Here is a 21,490-nt window from a genome sequence, read left to right as displayed (position 1 = left end):
CTGGACTAGATCAGCCACAAGGGCACTCCTTTTAAACGTGGATTACTATATATTTTAATCGTCTTTCTCCCCACTTCTCCCCTTCTTAATTCCTCGTTGCACCTATTGGTCGGTTAGGGAGGGATTAGAATTAAACTACAGACACTGATGAGTCTTCTCCCTTGAGTCAATATTGTGAGCAAAGCAATGCCTTCGTTCCCACTTTTTTCTGATAGAAGTAAAGATAAAACAATTAATGTGAATAGAAGAAGAGGCAGTGTCAGGGCGTGAGAATGGAGGTATTTTAATCAATTAACCAAGTCGGAGGGAGAAGGTTGGAAAGATTTTAGGGTTAAGAAACAAACCATCCTTTGAGGCTGATTAAAACACCCCTCTGCATGTTTTAAAAACCTGAAGGAAATTTTATTTCTCTTCCCACTGGGGTCTGACCCACCCTCTTTGTGGGGCCTGGAGAACTTCCTTAAACAATCCACGTTTAAAAGCACCCTGAGCTAGAATTTCAATGGTGACACCCCAAGAGGTGGGCAGTGTTGGGCCAATCAGTTGGGTATTTGAGGCTGAGAGATCAGGGTTCCTCACTGGAACATCTTTCTCGAGCAAGTGGGCAAACCTGATCCACAGCCCGGCCCAGGGGTCCCTGATCCCCACTCATTCTCAGGCCTGCCGGGGAGAGCACACTCTCGCGATTTCCGCCCGTTGTCCTGGAGTCGATGGGCAGGGAAGGGGCTGGTCACTTCCTCCGTGCCTGGGCCTGGTTACTCTGTCCCTTCTGGTGCTGCTGCTTAACCTGGGCCAGGATGTCTCGGATCTTCCTCTGAGCCATCTGCAGCAAGAAAGGCAAGAGAGGGAGGGTGTGAAGACCCCCAAGGAGACAGCCTTCCATGGAGAGAGAGGCCCTCAGGATCCAGACATGGGCAAAAAACGAACAGCTCACGCAGGACTCAGAAGAATGGTAAGAGGAAGATTGAGGGTAAGGGTGACCTTAAACTTCTCTGCCTCCAAGGGGAGCCTGAGCATCCAATGGATAATACAGGAAGCGGGGGGGGGATGGAACGCGGCAAGGGAAGAGAAACAGTGGTATAAAGCCTATTCATCAAAATTTAAAACTTTACAGAGTTTACACATGAGTTTCTAGGCAGAAGCATATTACATGTTGTCCCAGGGTTATATATTAGGAGGTGTTATCACAAATCTGCCACTCGTGTAAAAACCCCAGGAAAGGAAATAAAATGCCCAGACACAGGTTAACAAAAAAGTGGTGAAATAAATAAGCTCATTGTGAAAATGGACGAAATGCCAAAAGATCGCTATCCCTACCCTTTGCTTTTTAAAAGTTTCTTCTCGAAGAATATGATTTTGTAAAGGAAATCAACTGCAAAATTGATTCATGTCATAGAAATTTACCAGAATGTCTCTTTTCCATAAATTGAGTGCTTGATTTCTCGGTTAAAGAGAAAGCTGGTCTAAGTTGGAGAAAGAATGTGGAAATCAATATTTATATGTGTTCTCACTCCATCAGCCCTGGCTTGATGTTTTGCATACCTTTTTATTTAATCCTCACTCTGATCAACCGAAACTGCTTCAGTATTTAATAGGTCCTGGCTCTGTGCATCCTTAAATGTATCATTTACCCTCTTATGCCTCAGTTTCCTCACTTGTAAAGTGAGGAGATTAAATCAGTTCAGATACATACACCGTGCAGAACAGTGCTGAGTGTGTCATAAATACCTGTAAATCTCAGGTGTTATTATTGTGGCTCTTATTAATACATCTCACAGGGTTATCAGAGAGAGTTACTTATCCAACAGCAGAGAGGCTAGATAAGAGCCTGAGCTCACAGCCCTCTGGTTCCAAAACCCGCATTCTTTGCTCCTGCCCCACACCACACTGGAGCCAGGAGCCACCTGAGCCCTCAGCTGTCCTCCATGAGTTGTAGGAACTGTGCTCAACTGTCTCCAAAGTCCCTTCCAGTTCCAACACTGAGCAATTTTAGATTTGAGGAAAACGTCCTAGCTGACAATCACCTTTCCCTGGGGTCGGCGCCAGTGCTGGGCAGTGCTGGGATGAGGAGTTCTGGGAAGAGGGTGGGGGGGGGGGGGGACAGGACCCAGGGAGGGAGCAATCATTCCAGGAAAGGCAAAATGACGCATTTGAAAACTGCAATCCAAGGTGTTATCACTACCATTACTATTATTCCATGGGCAAGCCTGGGTGATGGAGAATACCAATTTCCTTTCCTATCCAGTGCAAAAAGGGGCTGGGGAGGGACTAAGGTTAGACAACAGGAACAACTATTTCAAGAGAGAATAAAACATCTAACACATCCCACTCTTGTGCCTGAAAGAGGGGAATGACCCAGCCCAAAGGCAGGCAGATGTGGTCAAGGCCACAGGACCTATCAAGGTCGTGCAGGTCAACCTCCGGAGTCTCTGCTTCCTGCTCCCTGGGCTCCGGCAGCCCTCCCGAGATGGGGAGAACCACGTGTACCTGGCTGGCATAGAAGTGCCCGATGATCTTAACGATGACCTGGTCGTTCTCATCAGGGGTCTGGTCTCTTGGCACTACCACCTCAGCTGCTGTCAAATTCTGCAACTCGTTCACCTGGGGGCGGCCAGAGAGGAGCTCAGGGTGGGATTGGAGGGAGGGGCAAGAGGAAGGTGATTAGCAGGAAGAATCAGCGGCTGAGCCTGGGGAGTAGAATCATGTAAATGGGCCAATCGGGAGTCCTAAGGTAGAGCAGGGCAGGGGAGCAACAGGCCAGAGCAGCTGTTGGGTCTAGAGACCAAGGCTCAGAGCTCCCAGCCTGGCCCTTGTGGCTCACCGTTTTGCCGCCTTTGCCAATGACTCGGCCAGCTGCCGATGCTGGCACCCGTATATGAGTCTCCAGCTTTACTTCCTCCTTGGGACCAAAGAAGTTCTCCTCCTTGAGTTTGCCATAAATTCTTCCCTGAGCCTGGGAAGAGGAGGTAACTGTTAATCAGCCGGCATATATCTGTAGCAAAAGGGAAGAGTGGTAAACACCAACTGCAGTCCCCAAGCTCCACCCCGTCCTTTTCTGGCCCGCGGTGCCCACCCTGCCCTAGGCAGATGTGAAACGCTCAGCAGGGCCACCTGTCAACATTCCTTCTACTTATTTGTAATTATCCTCCTGGATGGGGATTATGGTGACTTATGAGTAACTCCCAAAGGAATATAATTCATAAGCTACAAACCAGGCCTCCAGCGTCTGGGATGACTGCATTTATTTGGACGTGGCAATGACTAACATTTCAAGGCCCTGAATGGCAACTAATGGAGTCATGCAGAGGGCAGGTCTGCCTGATGCTCCACAGTAGCCTACAAAGTTGTCCCAATTCTCTATCCTGAAGTAGGTCAGGTCAAGCTAATTGTTAGCTCTATGGCTATCTGACCAGAAGTTTGAGAACCTAAGCATGTAGCAGGGGCATAAAGGAGAGAAGAGAATTTGGCACCAAAGGCCTTCCTTAGTAACTAAAGCAGAGTATGCTCAATTGGTACAGCGTGGTGTTATAACATCAAAGTCAAGAGTTAGGATCCCTTACTGACCAACCACCAAACAAAAAATAAAATAAAAAAGGAAGAGGCCCTCGGACTTCTTTCTTTCCCATACTCCTATGTAGACCTTCAAGAAATGGAAGTCAACAGAAATTGTCTGATGCCAATATGAAAGAAAGCAGCTCTGCAGCCCTGGATCATGCAGGGAAGGCTTAAAGATGTGAAAAGGGTTTGACAGTTAATGGGAAGTTGCCCCGGCCTTTTTCCTGCACTTAGAGGAAGTACCCAACCGCAATTCCCCTGTATCCTGCTTGGAAAAACAAGAAAGATCAAAACCTTGAATTGGGCTTCTGGGGGTCCAGTGATGATAACCATACGAACTTTGGAGTCGGGTGTCTCAGGTGGAGCAATCTACAAAGCAAACAGCTAGTCAAAGAGGGACCCTCTTTGGGAAGACCACCGCCATCTCTACCTCCTTCCGGTCCCCGACCACCACCCTTACTTCTGCTGCCCATCTGAGAACTAGGGGAGGAAGAACAAACAGTTTGAGAGTCCAGTCATTGCCCTACACACCAGAACTGTTATGAGGACACAAGTGGTCGATTAAAAGGACTTGCTTCAGTGACATTTCCCAAGTTCTGCCTGCCTGTCCCCTCTCCCCTCCCAATCTCTCAGGGAGGTTTCAGTGGAGTCCTGCAGGGAGAGGTGGGGACAAGATGAGATGACCAGTGTGGGGAGTGCAGTGACTGCACCTCCACTAGAGAACAGTCATGGCTTTTGCCCAAAGCTTTTTAAGACCTCTAAAACAGATTCAGGTTGTGAAACTGAACACTACCTTTATTTCACTATGACACATTCTCCCTTCTCTCCCCGGTGGACCCTGGCCAGGGAAGGTTGAACAACTAATGCTTAGCGTTACCGTGTGCCAGACACTGACTGAGCCAGGGGCTTAAGCCATATGGTTTCGTAGTACTGTACGGATGAGGAAAGGAAAGGCTCAGTCCACACGGGTTAATAACCTGGGTTATTGGGAGGCAACAAGGTAGGGCTGGGATGTGAACCCAAGTCAGTGTGCGGCAGAAACGAAGCTCTCTTTCTATGCTACAACCCTGCCTCCTACCTAACCTGAAAACCCAGAAACACTGAAGGCACCCCACGGAGGACCGAGCAAGGTCAAAAGCAAAGACAACTGTTATTCCTCAGGGTAGGGTCCCTAACACAAGGTGCAGAATTCCAAAAAGAACATGGGGGATCTGGGAGCAAACGCAGAGGTGGTAGGAGCAGACGACCCTCTCATCCCAGGAACAGAAGACCCACAGAGCAGATCACCTTGATGGAGGCGCTGGCGAACCGTGAGAGCTGTTTGATGTGCTGCCCTTTCTTGCCGATGATGGCGCCCACCGCCTGGGCGGGGATGAACACCTGCACCATCTCCTGCTCTGGAGCCTGCTGCCAGAACAGGGGGCCCTATTACCAAGGGGGCGTGAGGGGCACAGCCCAGAAGCCTCCCCACTCCCCTGCCTCGCATCATACTACGAGGAAAGGATGCAAGGACCTAACTGCACCCTGGGCTGCCAAAGGATGCTGCGAGCTCTTTAGCTCTTCCTGCGCTCAGTCATCCCGGGCAGCATCCAAGGCTGTGCTCCGCAAGGCTGGCATTTTGGAGAGTCAGTGCCAGAGGCTGAGAACAGTGCAGAGAAGGAGTATCCCCTGAGATCACCCTTCCCACTTCCTGCAATCTTCCCAAGCCTCAGACTCCCACAGGGAATTGGACCCCATAAGGAAGACCACACCTGGGCCCAGGAGTCCTTTGGAAAAAGAGCTTCCACCTACCATAAAGGAGCTGTAGGGAGCAGCCCCAGTAACGCTGCTGGGAGGCGGTGGGACTGCGCTGGACGAGGCGGGGAAGAGACCCACGGCAGCCAGGTTCAGGCCGGGGATCAGATGAGACTGCAGCTGAGGAGGAAAGGTGAGGGGCAGGCAGGTCAGCTCCCTCTGAACCTAGCCTGGTGGCACCCAGGTTGTGGCCCTGGTTAAACCAGAAGGATGAGTGGGCAAAAACCATGAGAAGGTCAAGCGTTTGCACAAAAATCTGCCGACCCTGTAGTTTTCATACACTCTCACACACAGAGTTTGGGTGCGGAGTTGTGGGTGATGTGATGTTCTCACTGGGCTAAGAACTAGCAACTCCATCAGGAAGAGCCAACCAGCTGTGCACCCTCAGAAGTCCTCCTCTCTGGGTGCTCATCCCACCCTGGTGGAGAAAGACTCCAGCCTCATAATCCTGCAATACAACATCGGGGAGGAGGAGGGCAGAAAGAGCTCCATTTCATGTCTAGACTTGTGGTTCTGAACCTTTTTGGTCATGGGCCCTACACCCACTCCCCATTAAAAAACGTTAAGAAAGTTATGGACCCTCCCTCCACTAAAGTGCACATAAACACAAAATTTTCACGTATTTGTAAAAGGATCACAGGCCTCTAAGGCCACGATGGGCCCCCCCACCCCAAGAACCAGATGAGCAACCCCTGTTAACTTAATACAGTTGTAAAGCCTCTGATGAATCAAGGTTCAAAAGCATCAAGTGAGGCACCAAGGCCACACAGCATAGGGCCTGTGTGTCTGTCACCCTGCCACCACAAGTACTACTGTCAGGCAGACTCAGGGAAGGGTGAGCAGAGGGGCTGCCTAGCACTCACGCTCATGGCAGCCACGTCGTTTTCGTAGGCCTCCCGAACTTTCTTCATGATCTCCTGCTCGGCCCTGCAGCAGTTTTCAATGGCCCCCTTCACAGTGATGGTCCTCTCAGGGTTGTACAGGGTGAGGTCCTGCAAGCTGGCGGAAGAGCAGGCAGCATCAGCCTTGCACTGCAGGCCAGGCCCAGGCCTCAGACACCAGCCGAGTCGCAGGTCCACCATTTCTGCATGCTGCTAACTCTCCATCTCCAGCCTTCGGTGTCCCGTTGTAACCAGGGCAGGAATGAGGTGCAGGCAGACGAGAATACCTAACTGAAACCCCTCTGTTTGCAACGAATCCAGTCACAGACAGGTTATGGGAACCGGTCAGGCGGGAAGGAGGCTTGTGCCTGCAAATCTCCCCGTTGGCTCTAGGCAATCCATTTCCCGTGCCTCTTCAGAAGAGAGCAATTACTTTGCCCACAGGCTAGTCTCTGATGAAATGAGAACTACTCCACCCCCTTAACTTTGGTTCTTCCAGAGCGGCAGCCCACCACACAGACAGAAAAGGACTGAGGCCCATCCTCTTCTGAGGTGGCAGACAGGCTCCTAGCTGCAGGCTGTCCTCAAGATGCAGAGGAAGAGAGCTCAGATGTGGCAGCAGGAGGGCTGAAGAGGTAGCACCTATAACTGACCCCCACCCTACAGGGCAATGGAGACAGGCGAGCTCCAGCCCTTAGAGAGGAAAAAAAAATGCTTTTTATTGCTTCTTTGATTATTTTTCTTCGAGAAGCAGAAACAGTACCCAATTTAAGGGAGCAATTGTCAAGTCTCAATAATGAAAAAATTGCTGACCCTGGGCCCTGTGCAACCCCCACTTATGAACAGGGAAGTGGAGGGAGCCTTACGAGGAGATGGTGATTTTCGTCTCTGTGTCCTGCTCCACCTTCTTCAGGTTACGCCCTTCCTTGCCAATGAGACGCCCCACGAAGTTATTATGGGCCAGGATCTTCAGGGGGACCTCGTCAGCCCTTAGGAAGACAGGGGAATAAGTGATGGACAGAGCTGCCTCAGTGGTGGTGACATGGACACACAACCATCATGCCACCCCAGACTTGCGGTTTCCAGAACAAAAGTGAGTGTTAAAAGATTACAAAAATCAGATCAGTGGTTGCTTAGGGATAGAGAAATGGGGAAGGAGGGTGGATGGCCAAGGGGCACCAGGAAACTTTGGAGTGATGGATATGTCCTTTATCTTACTTGTGGTGCTGGTTTTATAGATACATACATGTCAAAATTCAACTTGTATACTTAAAAAATGTGCAATTTATTGTACACAAATTAAACCTCAACAAGGCTGAAAAAAAGCATAAGTGTACAAAGGACCATGTTTCAGTAAATTCTTTGCATCACTGTTTTCTAATAACGATAATAAAACAATCCAAACACCCACCAAGAAACAGAAGATTGGGGGTTGGCTGCTTAGTTCAGTTGGTTAGAGAGCAGCCTTGTAACACCTATGTCAAGGGTTCGGTTCCCAGTGCCAGCCAGCCACAAAAAAAAAAAAAAGAAGAAGAAGAAGAAGAAGAAAAGAAAGAAAAGAAAGAGAAAAAGGAGATTGGTTAAACAAACTCTGAACAGCCATTCCGTGGAATTCTATGCAGCTACAAAAAAAAGATCGTGTCAATATGTGCTGATACAGAAAGTGAAAAAGTACAGCACATTTAATATGATCCTCTTTGTGCTGCGCTAACACACGTGTGTGCACACGCACACACATACACATGTGAATGCACACACCCATCCGTGTGGGCACACAAACACATGCAGAAGCACATGCATACACATGCTTGTGAGTGCACAGACTTCCTAGGGTTACACTAGGGGTAGGAAGGGGAATTTCATTTCTCAGTTTGTATTTTTAACTATGTCTCCTGTAGTATATTGTTGCTATTAAAAAATGAATGATACAGGGAGGGAGTGGCAGTCCCTGAAGTTCCAAGAAAGACAGGAACCTTACGTTTTGGTGTCCTTTGCCTCCTTATGCATAATCTCCAAAATCATCTTACAGGCGGAGGAGCAGCCCTCAGGGGTCGAGTGCACGCTGATGGCCTTCTCAGCTGCGCCTGCATTCTCCTTCCTGTGCACATCTATCCTGAGGACCACAAGGACAAGGCTAGTTAGTTGTCCCCTGTGACACTGAGTCTTCAGGCTCCCCCTATCTCTCCTCAATCAAAGGCTCAGAACCTGCTCCTCTTGGAACAAGGCCAGTCAGGTGCAGAGTTTGGGAAGAGCCAAGAAAGGGCCAGGGAAAATACAACTAGTCTGTTACTCTGGATTCGGTTTAAAATCAGGAGGTGGCTGGGGACAAGAACGCAGTCTATCACACAAATGCACGGGTGGGGACTACCAGCCCACAGCTCTAAAGCTACATTTTGAATTCTGTATGTCCTCCCTTGAAACAAATATTCAGGGAGGACACCATGTCCTAAACTAAAAGTAAGTAAGAACCTTATTATGACTAAGGACATAACATGACCTGTTCTTTTCCACCAAGTACATGGATAAGCTATAAAGATGAGAGAAAGCGGTGGTTAAGGTGGAATGGGAGATGAGATGCAATTATGACTTATTCTTGAGGGCCTCGACTTCGGCCAGGCTGGCCAGCCCTGTTGCCAACACTAAGTGGTCCTGAAATCACAGAGTGCTAAGGAGTGGCCAACTCACCAAGGTTGGATTTGCTTGAAGAGACTTTCTATGAAACCTGACATGAGAAATTATACAACCCTTCTTGCTCATGACAGTGCAGGTCCCAACCACTTCCACCAATGGCACCACCAGACCCATTCTCCCTCCCCACCTTGAGAGCTGGGATTGGAAGCAGTGACCCCGGAATGTTCCAGGCAATATTTCCTAAGAGGTAAATGTTGATGCCCCCAGTGTAAGCACAGGAGCCCTCCCAGGTACCAAGCACTGTTCCCTGGCACCCAGCCTGCATTCCCCAGCAGCCAAAACTCACTTGGACTGGGTCTGTTTTGTGATGTTGCGAATGGTAGCACCCTCCTTGCCAATGATGGCGCCCACATACTGGGTGGGCACTAGGAGCCGAAGGGGAATGTCCACTTGCTGCTGCTTGGCTGGTGCCCCCGCTGCCACAGGTGATCCCTGGCGGGGCTGACCCCGGGAGCCAAAGCCTCCTCGGCGCCCATTCTCAGGACCCTGGGCTATCTGCTCATCAGGAATGTAGGAGACCTTCAGGGCATGGTTCTCCAACTGGTGGCCATTCAGCTTCATGATGGCTCTGGGAACAGAGCAAGAGTCTATCGGTCACTCCAATCCATGCCAATCACACCAAGTGCCCTCCTTGCGCAAAGCACTCTACGGAGTTACAGCTTGGAACACACTCAAGAAAGGGAGATGACCACCTGCCCACAACCACCACCTCCACCTTAGAGAACCTTCCAGTCTAAATGGCATCAAAGACATCAAAGGAAAAGGAAATATAGTGAATCCTAACGTTTGGTTGGGATTTATTGTTCACAAAGACCTACATCAGAGAAGTGGGGTTCCAGTCCAATAGGGAGCACAGCGAAAAAGGAAGACTGAGCCATAGACCTCAAAGAACTCCTATGTCTGCTGGAGAACATGCCGTGTTCCTGCAGTGGCTCAACAAAGCTGACACATACACTTTCTGGATTGAAGAATCCTACCAAGGGGTGAAGAAACCAAATGCTAACTACTACAAAATCTGAATTCTATAGATAATGAAACCAAAGTCAAAGGAGATTAAAATGTACGCTGTAGAATTCAAATGTTACTACTCCTGCCCTGGCATACCCTAGTGAAATGTGGGGCAAAGATACTCAGTTGAGTCAGGACACCAGTATTCCAACCTTAGTTCCACTGTTCACTAGTTATGTCAATGAGGCAATTCACAACCTAGTCTAGACTAAGTCTCATCAACTGTAAAGTGGGAAATTAATACCTGCTCTGCCTATATTACAGCTATTATATTTAGGTGATTTACTTTGAGTTAACTTGTGTGTACAGTGTAAGGTCCAAATTTATCTTTTTGGGTATGGATACCAAATTGTCCCTGGACCATTTGTTGAAAAGGCATTTCTTTCCCATCCAATTTTCTGAACAGCTTTATAAAAAAAAAAAAATATATATATATATATATATATATATATATTGATCATAAATGTAAGGGCTTATTTCTAAGCCCTTAATTCTATTCTATTCCATTGATCCATGTCTATCGTGAGGCCAGTACCACATCTAAGGCCAGGACACCACACTGATTTGATTAGTGCCGCTTAGAAGAAAGTTTTGAAATCTAGAGGTTTAAGTCCTCTAACTTTGTTCTTTTTCAGGATTTTTCAGGATTGTCATTTACTCTGAGTCCCTTACACTTCCTCACATTGACTTTGAGGATCAGCTTGTCAATTCAGCCAAAACTGCCTTTCTTATAGGATCCATGTGAAAATCACATGCGAAAGCACATGATAAATTAAGGGATTTGTTGTTTCAACACCAACTTCCATGGTTAAGAAAACTCTGTGGGGAAAAAAAAGTAGGAATTGGAGACAGAATGGCTTACTTGCCACTAGGAGACTGGAGTCTGGGTTTATTTAGGAAGTCTGTAGACGGAGCTGAATAAGACTGAAGGGAAGGGACAAGCACCATCCATTCCCAAGACTGACACTGGTTAGAAATGTTACAGGGCAACTACAAGCAGTGGGAAATAAGCAAGTGTTGCCATGACATTTAAAGCCAGGCAAAGGAGCCCAGATGGCCACAAGGGGCAGTAGGAACCTCTAGAAGATTCTGAGTCCAGGAAGCACCTGAATGAAAACAGTAGGTACTTGAGGAAGTGGTGAGATTTTACAAAGTATCACTAGGGTAGAGGAAACAGCACAGTGAAGAAACAAGAAAACCATCAAAAGCAAAATGTGGCAAAAGCCTATAACAAAGCCAGATATGGATATAAATATGAGTAATGTGCAAAATGTGTAGTCTGTCTGTACCAGTAGGTGAGAAGCACAGTTGTTCAACCAAAGGGATATGGAGCTATAAATTGTGGGTGTGAGGGGACTGAAAGGGGCTTAGGGAAGCAACCAGTAGGTTCAGGACCATCACTGCAATAAAATGTCCGCTCTGGCATCGCAACGATAACCAATCCTTTTTAAACCCTGCAGTTCCCCATCATCATCACTAGATGGCGCCATTAACACAGCAAAGGACCCTGCAGTTCCCAGGTAACCAGAGACCTACCAGAAGCCGATCTCTTCCCCCAGAGGATTTCCCACCTTCCCTGAGAGGGCTTTGGGTCCCTCCCCCGCCTCGATATATTTTTGCTATCAATCCTTAAGAGTCTCTGAACTTTTGAGATCCCTGAAACAAAGGGCACGAAGGAGACACACACCCTGAATAAACGTTTTATGAGGGAGTCAGGTGTTGGCTGGGCCAATGTCAGAACCCAAGTGGAGACTCCAGCCTGCCTGGACCCTGTCGCCCTGTTAAACCCGAGGGACCAGGCTCACAACACCCACACCCAGAGACCCCCCAGCCCCACTTTCCAGCCCACTCACTGCCTGGTCTGCTCCCGGTTGGAGTAGGTGACATTCACCACTGCCGTCTCACTCTCAGTGTTCACTGGGGAGAAAACAGAGGCCAATGTTAGGGCAGTGATATCTAGAGGTGCCAACCAGGAAACCCCAACCCCAGCTTTTCATGTTTTGAGGCCACAAAGGCACCTAGCAGGTGACCCCAACCTTATGAAATATTTGAATGAAATGGCAAAAACATTTCCCTGGGAGTCCCCTTTCACCAGAACTACTGAAAAATTCAAATTAGCTTTCTTGCATTTTCCTTTCCTGTTGTCCTGGGTCCCCGCCCTGCTTCCAAAAGGTGCACCTGCCGTATCAGCAATGATGCAGCAGGGCAAACACCTCGCACCCCCTGCCCATATACACACAATGACCCAGGAGTAAATTTACCCTTGGAAAGTTCAGCTATTTAAAAAAAAATCAGCACACACTGTATTAAGATATAGCTGAGGAGGCTTGGGAAACACCCAAATCCATTCTAGAGGCCTCTGTATCCTCAAGTACATGTTAACCAATATTAGGTATATTGAGATCTAGCTGCCAAGGTCAAGGGTTCTGATCTAGTACAGGCCAGCCGTCAAACAAACAAAAACCAGGAGTGGCTGCTGTGGAGTCTAGAAGGAAAAAAAGCTGTCTACATCTTTTCCAGGGGGATAGAATTTCTTGCCTTGAGTATTTCAAACATCTTGGCAGTGGATGTGGACACATTGGACCATCATAGCTTCAGGACACTAGTCCTTGGCTCTAATTATGAGCAATCTTTTAGTTTTCATTTGAATCCCCAAATACTCTTTTCTACAGAGAAGTAGAGAATGGGTTGGCCAGCTGACATTAGAATTCCAAGCAATCTGGGCACATACTTCTCACTGTGTCTTTTGAATTTGGGTCCCCTAGGCCTGCTCAACCCTGGGACACTGACTAAAACCAACCCTCTGCCCCACAACAGATGTTAACACTCTTGACGATAAGGCTCTTGGTCACAAAACTTCAGTGCAGATTACTCTTAAACCCTCTGGCCTAGGTTAGTAGGGCTCTCCCACTTCAGTGGTGAGGAAGGGTCTGCGATAATATTCTTCTAGTGACTGGAAATACAGTACTGAACCAACAAAACCTCTGCCTTCACAGGGCTTACATCCCAGTAGAAGGAGAGTAAATAAGAAAATTCTATAGAATACTAGAAAGTGATTAAGTGCTATGGAGAAATATAAACCAGGGTAAAAAGGGTGGCGGGGGCAATTTTAAATAGGATAGACACAGTGGATCTCACTTAGAAAGTGACACTTGAGCAGACTCGAGGACTTTCTGTACTGTACAGCAAAATCAAACATTTTCCATACTGTTCTCTCCAGGTAGCAGATAGCCTTCCAGATACAGTGTGTTACAGCTCCCTGGTGGGCCTTGGATAAATTTAAACTAGTGTTGACTCCTGCTGCAGTTCCCAGGGAAGCTCCCTCCGCATGCGCTTGCTCCCAACCACTGCTCAATCTCACCCTGTTTGTGGAGGAGTAACTTATTCATTAGTCTAAGCTACGAGCAGCACCGGGCAATGGTTATCCGTGAGTACAACTGTGTCCTGGCATTTATGATAAAAAAGGCAAGTGGGATTAGAACAGGATAGAACCTGTTCGATAGATTCAGCATTTTACTGTTGGGCAAAGAGTTTAATCATTTATAATCACTTATAGTTTGCCCCTTTTCACAAAGAATTGAGAGATAAATGTTTAAATCTCAAAGTGATTATTGACATATTTCTTGAAGATCTCCAAATCTAAATTAGTATCTTGTTTACCTAAAGACTGCTTTGTCCAACCAAAACCACTCCACATTTCCTCTGAAAAGAGCTTATAATCCTAGTAATGGAGAAACTCAAAAATCATAGCAAACTTTTTATGAACTAGAATTCCTTATTATTTTTCTTTCTGTGGGCTCACTCTTCAAAGATTTTACCTGCCCATCAAACTATATTAAATTTTATAAATCTTCTGTTTTTTTTTTAATTGGCTAAAGATATATGTAGGTGCCAATCAGAGCTAAAAAGAAAGAGACAACCAGCTCATTATTCCAGTCAAAAACAGGAAACGTGAAGTTTTTTTTTTTTTTTTTTTTTTAAAGATGACCGGTAAGGGGATCTTAACCCTTGACTTGGTGTTGTGAGCACCACGCTCAGCCAGTGAGCGAACCGGCCATCCGTATATGGGATCCGAACCCGAGGCCTTGGTGTTCTCAGCACCGTACTCTCCCGAGTGAGCCACGGGCCGGCCCAAACGTGAAGCTTTTAAAGTAATAGGGCTGCAGACTTACTAAGACTAAATGCATAATTTTCATTCTTGAACTATTTTCTAAAAACTTAGGACACCTATTTCTGCCTTGGTTGATCACTAAGAGTCTAGGGACTCATGTTGGGAAGGAGTGGATTTGTTCAAGCCTCACACTAAGCAGAACAGAAACTAATTCCAGAGATAAGAGCTTGGGCCAGCTCCCCAGTTCAGTGCATTCCCCTCTATACCACATTCTGTCTATCTTTCTTTTTTGGTCTTCCAGGTAGATAGGATAATGAAAAGTGAAGCAAAGCAGATTCCCCAAACTCCAACACCCACTCCTCACCCCCACCCCACTGCCTCCACCCACTCTTACCTTGCTCACAGTTCTCTACTGTGCCATACTGGGCCAGCAGGCTGTCCAGTACCTATGAGCATGGAGAAGGAAGGGTACTGAGCATCCCAGGACTGTCATGAAGCAGCCATTGGACATCCCTCACCCAAAAGCACTGGGGCATAGGCAGAGCAATAGGTGGGGACTAAGCATTACTACCTTCAGTTTGTCCTTTCTAGGGCACTAATGCAGATGGCAACACCAGTTAGGGTGGGGTGTCTTTGCAGGAATGTGATCAAGCTCTGCATTAAGGACTTTTTTGGAAGCAGACCTGGGACACCTGGGTCCCTAAATCAACTCCTGCCATCACCAAGTTCAGGGCTCAGAGAACACTCTTCTCACCTCCTTAATGCCTCTCACCATTAGGACACCCCAAAAGGTGGAGTCCTGGGTTAAATATGAGACCCAACCAAACACAGACCTAGGGGGGCAGACATCCCCAGCCTGGCCTGGCCCCAGACCACAGTGGGGTTGCAGGGGAGCTCCCCAGTCATTTCGGCCAACTCAGACTGATCCAGACTTACTTTCCAGCCTCCACTACCCCATCCCATTGAGAGTTTCCCCCAAACACTTACTTCCCATCGGAGCTGAGGTGGAATATTTCGGATCTGAATTTTCCGACTCCTGAAATTAAAGAAGAAACAGAGTTAGAGAAAGCTCTGGATGCCCTGTGACCTTGCCATTTCTAATCTTTGTCCCAATTTCTATCTCCCTACCTTCTGTTCACCAACACCAAAGGCTTAGAATCTAAGAAAAATAATAGTGCAGGATGGTTAAACCTTTGGCACATATGGATTCAAACCTATACTCCACTTACTAGCACTGATGTTGAAAAGATTATTTAACTTCTTTGAGGCCTAGTTTCCTCCTTTGTAAAACAGGGATAATACCTGTTCACAGCGTGGTAGGTAAAGTTAGATAATATTTATAAAGAGTTTAGAAAAAGGCTTGGAACAAGTACTTCGAGTGTAACAACAGATGCATCTATGAATACTAAGGTGGGAATGATTAACACACCCACACCTTCCCCCTCCCAGTAAACTACATTTTCTCCTTCCCATCCTTCAAATGCCTCTTAAAAATGTAATTTTCCCTGAGGAAGGGTTTCAGGTTCAGGGTTAACTCCCAGGGCAATTGCTCACCACCCAAATCAATGCCCTAATCCCTGGGCTTAAGACATTTAAATTAAATTGACGTGTTGGTCAATTGGCATTTCTGTCTTTGTATATCATTGATCACAAACTCTTGGTTCCAGAATGAGGTCCAACAAAATTCTAGTGCTTCAAAGAAAACTGGAGAAGGCATGAAAGTCCAGTTGCAGCCCTTAAACTGCCCCTGGTTGGGTGTTCCTCTGCCTAAGCCACTCAAGCTTCAGGCCTTAGTATGCCCCCTACCTGACATGCAATGAGGACGAGGCCAGCTCTTGCCAAGCTGGGGGGAGTGGGTGCTGAAAACACAAGGGACCAGGCAGAAGGGACGCCAAGCTCTAACTGTGAATGCACCGGCCTTGGCCAACCTGCGCCCGCTCACTCACTCCACACCTGTGACCTCAAGCATCTCCAGCTGTAAAATGGAAACGGAGGGTCTCTAAGATCCTTTGTAGTTCTGCAATTCTGAGTGTGGAGAGTCTTTATCCATGAAATATGTTAAGGAAATCTCTTCCTGGAGTGAAATAACGTGGGGGAAGAGGGATAAGGGTTGAAGAGGATCTCTGTCTGTGGCTCTCTGCTTTGGTTGGTTCATGAATTCGACCTAAGGAGGGCCGGTTAGAGCAGGACCAGAAGCAAATCTAGTTGCAGGTCCTCAGATCCCACCAGGACACCTTCCTGTGATTCAATTCATTGGCCAAGAAGGAGCCCAACAACTACCCTTAATTTGGTGACCAAATGGACAGAGTGAAAAATGCAGGAACCCTCACAACAAACTGCTGGAGAATTGGGAAAGAAAGGCTGGCACCATTGGAAGACTGAGAACACCAACCTGGCTTAACACCAGTAACAGAGGCCGCCCCATGCCCAGGACCTCCCTCAAGTGAGCAGGGAGGTGGGGCTGCCTGCCTGGGAGTTCACACCAATAAGAATCTAAAGCAACCCGGTGCAGGAGCCCAGTTTGAAGTGCACTCTTTCAGGATGGTCCCTTAGTATATAATCTAAGGTCAAAGGTCAAAAGTTCCCACTTATTTCAAACTTCCTCTTGGGGCGCTTTCTTTTCAGGGAGGGGTGGGAGAGGGGGAAGGGTAGTAGTGGTGAAATCAAATCTCTGCTGGGATGTTAATCCATATCCTGAAAGCAATGGCAGGCAGATTGTCTGGAATGTCTGGAATGTTCCAGGAGAGGGAGGGGGAGAAGGGCAAGGCCACCCAACCAATGAAAAAAAAGACATCCTGGCAGCCCTCCCCCACCCTCAACCAGCAGAGACTCACCCACCCCTCTAGGGCACACACCCCACCCTGGGAACCTCCTCCAGGCCTCCTTTCAGCAAAGCCCCTAACCCTGATTAAAACACAACAGTGAGGGTATGGAAGAATCCGGGCCAGGAAGAACCTCTGTCTTTTAAGCCCCTGGCCTGGTTTCTATTAAGGATGGTGCTACCTAACTTCTTTCAGGCCCAAAGCACGTGGGACACTGCTGAGCACTGAAACCCGTTGTAACGCGTATTCCCTCCCCTGGGATCCCTTGGGTAACTCATTCATTCCACAAACATTTCCAGAAGGTCCACTGTGGGCTGGTCTGGGCAGTGTGCTGAGGGCCTGGGGCATCCAGGTGGAAGCTCAGAGCACCTTAACTGGTCACTTAGTTTCCTCCTGTGGAAAATTGCTAAAGCTCTTGTGAGGTCTTAAAGGAGAAGGTGTGTGAGGCAGGATACCCTACATGCAGTAAGTGCTCGGTCCATGTCCCAGTCCCCAGGAAGCTGCAGACATGCAGACCAGCTTGGTAAGAGGCAGGCAGGTGGGCCTGACCCTGAGCTGCTTAGCATGATGGTAACAGTTGTTAAAATATGTACAGTATCCTGCAAGGAAAATATCACTGCCTAGAGTCCCACCCCCACTATCCACCTCCCCAACTAACGGGTTATGGTCCGGTCCTGGGACCCACTCCAGTACACCAATAGACCAGCTTCCACCAGCGCTGAGCAGGGCCTTTGCCCTACAGGTAATAGGGTGAGCACTTCTACGTGCCTGGAGTGACTAAACCAACATCCATTGTTCAGAAGAGGAGAGAGAACTCCTAGAGGTTCATTAACTCCCCCCACCCTCCTGTAGCTGATAGACCTGTTGACTGAAAGAACGAAGCTGCCAACAATAAGGGCAATGGCTGCATCAGCCTCATCATTTCCCTGGGCGCTGACACAAGGTGACTTCTGGTGCTCTCTGCCTGCCCTGACACAGAGCAGTCATCAGGCCCTGCAGGTAGCTCAGCAGATACATAGCAATTACGGAAGACCCACCTCTGACCCACCTCTCGAATGCCACCAGGCCAAGCAGGGGGCATGAGGGCCACAGGGACTTCATGGACCATTCTTTGGAAACCTGGGGAGATTCAGGAGAGGACAGAGGGAGACAGCATCCTTGCAACAGTATTAAGGGGCCAAGTGGGATGGATGTAAGAGATTCAGGCAGCACATGGAGCTAGGCCCAGGAAGGGGGCAAGGTTGTGTGCTCCCCCTGGGGTGGAAGGTCTCTCATCCTTTCACACTAAAGAGTTCAGAGCACTGTCACTGACTCAGACTGCAGGGAAAGGGAAACAGGTCACAATTAAGGAAGAGCCCAATTTAAACTTTAAATGAAGAGAAGTAACACTTGAGGAGTGCTTACCAGATGCCAGCCTCTGAGATTCATCATCTCACACTCTCCTCCCACCACCCATGAAGGTGGTATTAGACGGCTGGGCCCTCAGAAGGGGAGACTGAGCATCTCCTCCAACCAACTCACACACCAGGGGCCAGAGGCAGGATCTGAACCCAAAGCCTGTTGGATTCCAGGCTTTTTGCACTGTCCTGTGCTGCTTTTTCGACGGCATGAAAAGACACAAAGCCTTTGCCAAAGTTCAGTCATTTTACGCTTGAAGACAAAAAAGTTTAAGAGTTCACACAACATGGTGGTGAACAGTGGGCCTGCTGTGTTGGTGTTGCTCTCCAATAAGTCAGAATATCCCACTTATAATTCTTCAAGCTATCAACCTCTTCCAGCTGCCTGTTTCCACAGTTAGTTGAAAAGTGATTCTATGGCATAATGAACACTGACTAGGTATTTGACATTAAGAAATTATTGTTAAGGGCCAGCCTGTGGCTCACTTGGGGCCATGGGTTCGGATCCCTATAGAGGGATGGCCGGTTAGCTCACTTGGGAGAGCGTGGCGCTGACAACACTGAGTCAAGGGTTAAGATCCTCTTACCAGTCATCTTCTTTTAAAAAAAAGGAAAAGAAAGAAATTATTGTTAGATGCTGGCCAGTTAGCTCAGCTGGTTAAAATGTGGTGCGGAAAACACCAAGGTCCAGGGTTCGATCCCTGTACTGGCCAGCCACCAAAAAAAAAAAAAAAAAAATTATTAATCTTTTAAAAGAATATTGGGATTTGTAAAGTTATATTTTAGAAATACATACTGAAATACTTACAGGTAAAATGATATGTCTATTATTTGCTTCAAAATAATCAGGGTTGAGAAAAATAGAAACAGATTGGATCAGAGTTGGTAATTGTTAAAACTAGGTGATAGGTGGTACGTGGGAGGTTTATTACCTTATCCTCTTGCTTTTATATGTTTATATTTCTTTCCATAATAAAAAAATTGAAACAAAAACAAAAGACAGGTAATTCTAGCCTAGCTCACCTAGTTCAGAAGTCAAAGATTCCAAATTAAAGGAAACAACTTTAAACTAATGAAGTTTTCCTATCAGTGTTTTATTAGCAAGAATCCAGAACCTGACAAGGAGCTTGCTGGGGTCAGGAAGGAGATGTGGGCTTGGGGTCCAGTGCAGGAAGAAGTAGATGACCAGGAAGGGGCCCTCCGAATGAGGCCTCCCTGTAGGAGGGAGTGCATGCTGGGAGCAGAGGGGTGGGAGGGCTGAAAAAACTGCTGCTAGAGAGGAAATTTTTCTAATCCTCTGCAAACCTGCTCCTTCCTCTTTCCGCACCCATTCTCAGAGGGGAGGGTGCCCTCTTCAATGACGTTGATGGCCTCACCTCTCCCTGAAGTGAGGAGTTCCTTTCAACCAGGGTGGGGCAAGCCAATGGAAGGTAGGGAGGAGGGGGCAGCAGCAGGTTTTGGAATGTTGTCAAGCTTGGGGCCCAATCCCCCCCAAGGCCCTGTCATGAGTCAAGCCTGGACTTTCATCTCCGGCAGAGAAGTAGGATTAAGCTGGGATCTTCAGATTAGATCCTTCACCTCCACCCCTCCCCCTGGCCATGCCTTCTGGCTCAATGTGTGGTCTTGGGCAAGTCAAGTCTTCAACTCTCTGGACCTCAGTTTCTCACATCTGGGAAACGAGGAGTAGGATTAGTCCATTTTACAGGGTTTTGTGTCTCCAGACGGGGATCAACCGGTCTACCTATAGGGGAACACTATCTTAATTAAAGGGATTTTCTGTGTCCTAATGGTCTGAATAACTGGTTCGTAATTTTTTTTTTTTATGAGGTTCAGTTCCCATTAGGAATGTGATGAAAGGTAAGAACATTCTCCACCAGAAAAGTGCAAACAATTTGCACACTATTTCAAGATTTCAGGGGTTAATGAAGACATTGGAATCTATTTATAAGCCCAAAGTTAAGACACACTCCACCCCACCCCACCCTACCCTCAAACCATCTACACATCCTAATGATGTTCAAATTTTCAGTCAAGCCTACAGGCATCTCAAAATGTAGAGAAGGAACTAGCCCGAGGCAATTAGAAAATGAAGCTAGACTGGAGACTGGGGTTGGGGTTACAGCTGGATGCTGGGAAAGAGTGAGCAAAAAAGACATGTCAAACCTGCAAAAACACATCATGCTCAGTTAGCCTAACAGGTACTGATTTTTAATCAGTGATCAAGAAGCTGGCTACAGTGACTTTCCTCAAGATTTCTGGAACAAGTCCAGCTACTGGAGCCATTCTTTCCAAAGATATTATCTTGGCAGCTACTATGTGCTGGGCCAGCACTGGCCGCTACAATTGCCTCTAATCACATGTGGCTATGGAGCACTTGCGATGGGGCCAGTGCAACTGAGGAACTGAATTTTTTATTTTATTTAATTTTAAGCATTTATATAATTTAACTTTTTCAAATGTAAATTTTATGAAATCTAAATACAGACCAAGTATTTCCAATGAAAACTTAGCATCTGAATTTTGGGATGGGCTGTAAGTGTAAAATAAAATATACACCGGATACCTAAGACTTTAGTATTTCCCTGCTAAAAAAGATAAAACATCTCATTAACAGTTATTTTATACTGATTGCACGTTGAAATGATAAATCTTTTAATATGTTAAATATATACTTAAAATTAATTTCACCTGTTTCTTTTTTAATGTCGCTATTGTACAATCAAAACTTGCACATGTGGCTCACATTGCATTTTTTCTTTCTTTCTTTCTTTTTTTTTTTTTTGTGGTTGGCCGCTGCGGGGATCTGAACTCTTGGTGTTACGAGGCTGTACTCAAACCAACCGAGTCACACTGCATTTCTATTGGACAGTGCTAGACATGGTAGTACTGTGCTGAGCACAGAGTGATGAAGAAAACAGTCATGGTTCCTGCTCTCGTGGAGGTGAGAGCCCAGCACTTTGGTTTGGGGTGAGAGAAGGGAATGGACGAGAAGGAAGGCTGTCCACTGGACCCCTTCAGAAGTGGGCAACTCTGCTTCTGTGGCTGAGATTGGAATAGAAGCACCCTCCCAAAGGTCCCAGTTTGTTTCTTCCAGATGGAAGCTGCCCTGAAGTGCCAACTTCTGCCTTTTGCACCACTGATTTAGTTCTTCTTCCTCACCCGCCTCCTTATCCCTACAGGGTGGAGAGGTGGCGGAAAAAAAATTATTCAGGAACACTTCTTTAGGGGGCG

The 21,490-nt window shown here is 47.2% G+C and overlaps 1 protein-coding gene across 3 annotated transcripts in view; it reads right to left on the bottom strand.

Moving 5' to 3' along the window:
* Positions 1 to 730: 730 nt before the first annotated feature.
* The window catches only part of IGF2BP1 (insulin like growth factor 2 mRNA binding protein 1), a 37,558-nt gene continuing 16,798 nt past the window's right edge, over positions 731 to 21,490 (bottom strand). Inside the window, exons 3-15 of one of the 3 annotated variants that reach the window (XM_063111449.1) lie at positions 15,028 to 15,076; positions 14,435 to 14,486; positions 11,783 to 11,846; positions 9,208 to 9,489; positions 8,209 to 8,343; positions 7,097 to 7,219; positions 6,213 to 6,348; positions 5,347 to 5,469; positions 4,843 to 4,962; positions 3,850 to 3,924; positions 2,822 to 2,953; positions 2,488 to 2,601; positions 731 to 823 (exon numbers count right to left, since the gene is read on the bottom strand). In XM_063111449.1, coding sequence (XP_062967519.1) covers positions 731 to 823; positions 2,488 to 2,601; positions 2,822 to 2,953; positions 3,850 to 3,924; positions 4,843 to 4,962; positions 5,347 to 5,469; positions 6,213 to 6,348; positions 7,097 to 7,219; positions 8,209 to 8,343; positions 9,208 to 9,489; positions 11,783 to 11,846; positions 14,435 to 14,486; positions 15,028 to 15,076 — 1,498 coding nt within the window. The remainder of the gene's footprint in view (positions 824 to 2,487; positions 2,602 to 2,821; positions 2,954 to 3,849; positions 3,925 to 4,842; positions 4,963 to 5,346; positions 5,470 to 6,212; positions 6,349 to 7,096; positions 7,220 to 8,208; positions 8,344 to 9,207; positions 9,490 to 11,782; positions 11,847 to 14,434; positions 14,487 to 15,027; positions 15,077 to 21,490) is intronic. The other 2 variants (XM_063111450.1, XM_063111452.1) reach the window with 2 other exon arrangements.

Source organism: Cynocephalus volans, chromosome 10 (assembly GCF_027409185.1).
Source record: "Cynocephalus volans isolate mCynVol1 chromosome 10, mCynVol1.pri, whole genome shotgun sequence".
In the NCBI taxonomy this organism is placed as follows: domain Eukaryota; kingdom Metazoa; phylum Chordata; class Mammalia; order Dermoptera; family Cynocephalidae; genus Cynocephalus; species Cynocephalus volans.
The sequence above is the reverse complement of the archived record's forward strand: the minus strand, read 5'-3'. Positions and strand labels throughout refer to the sequence as shown.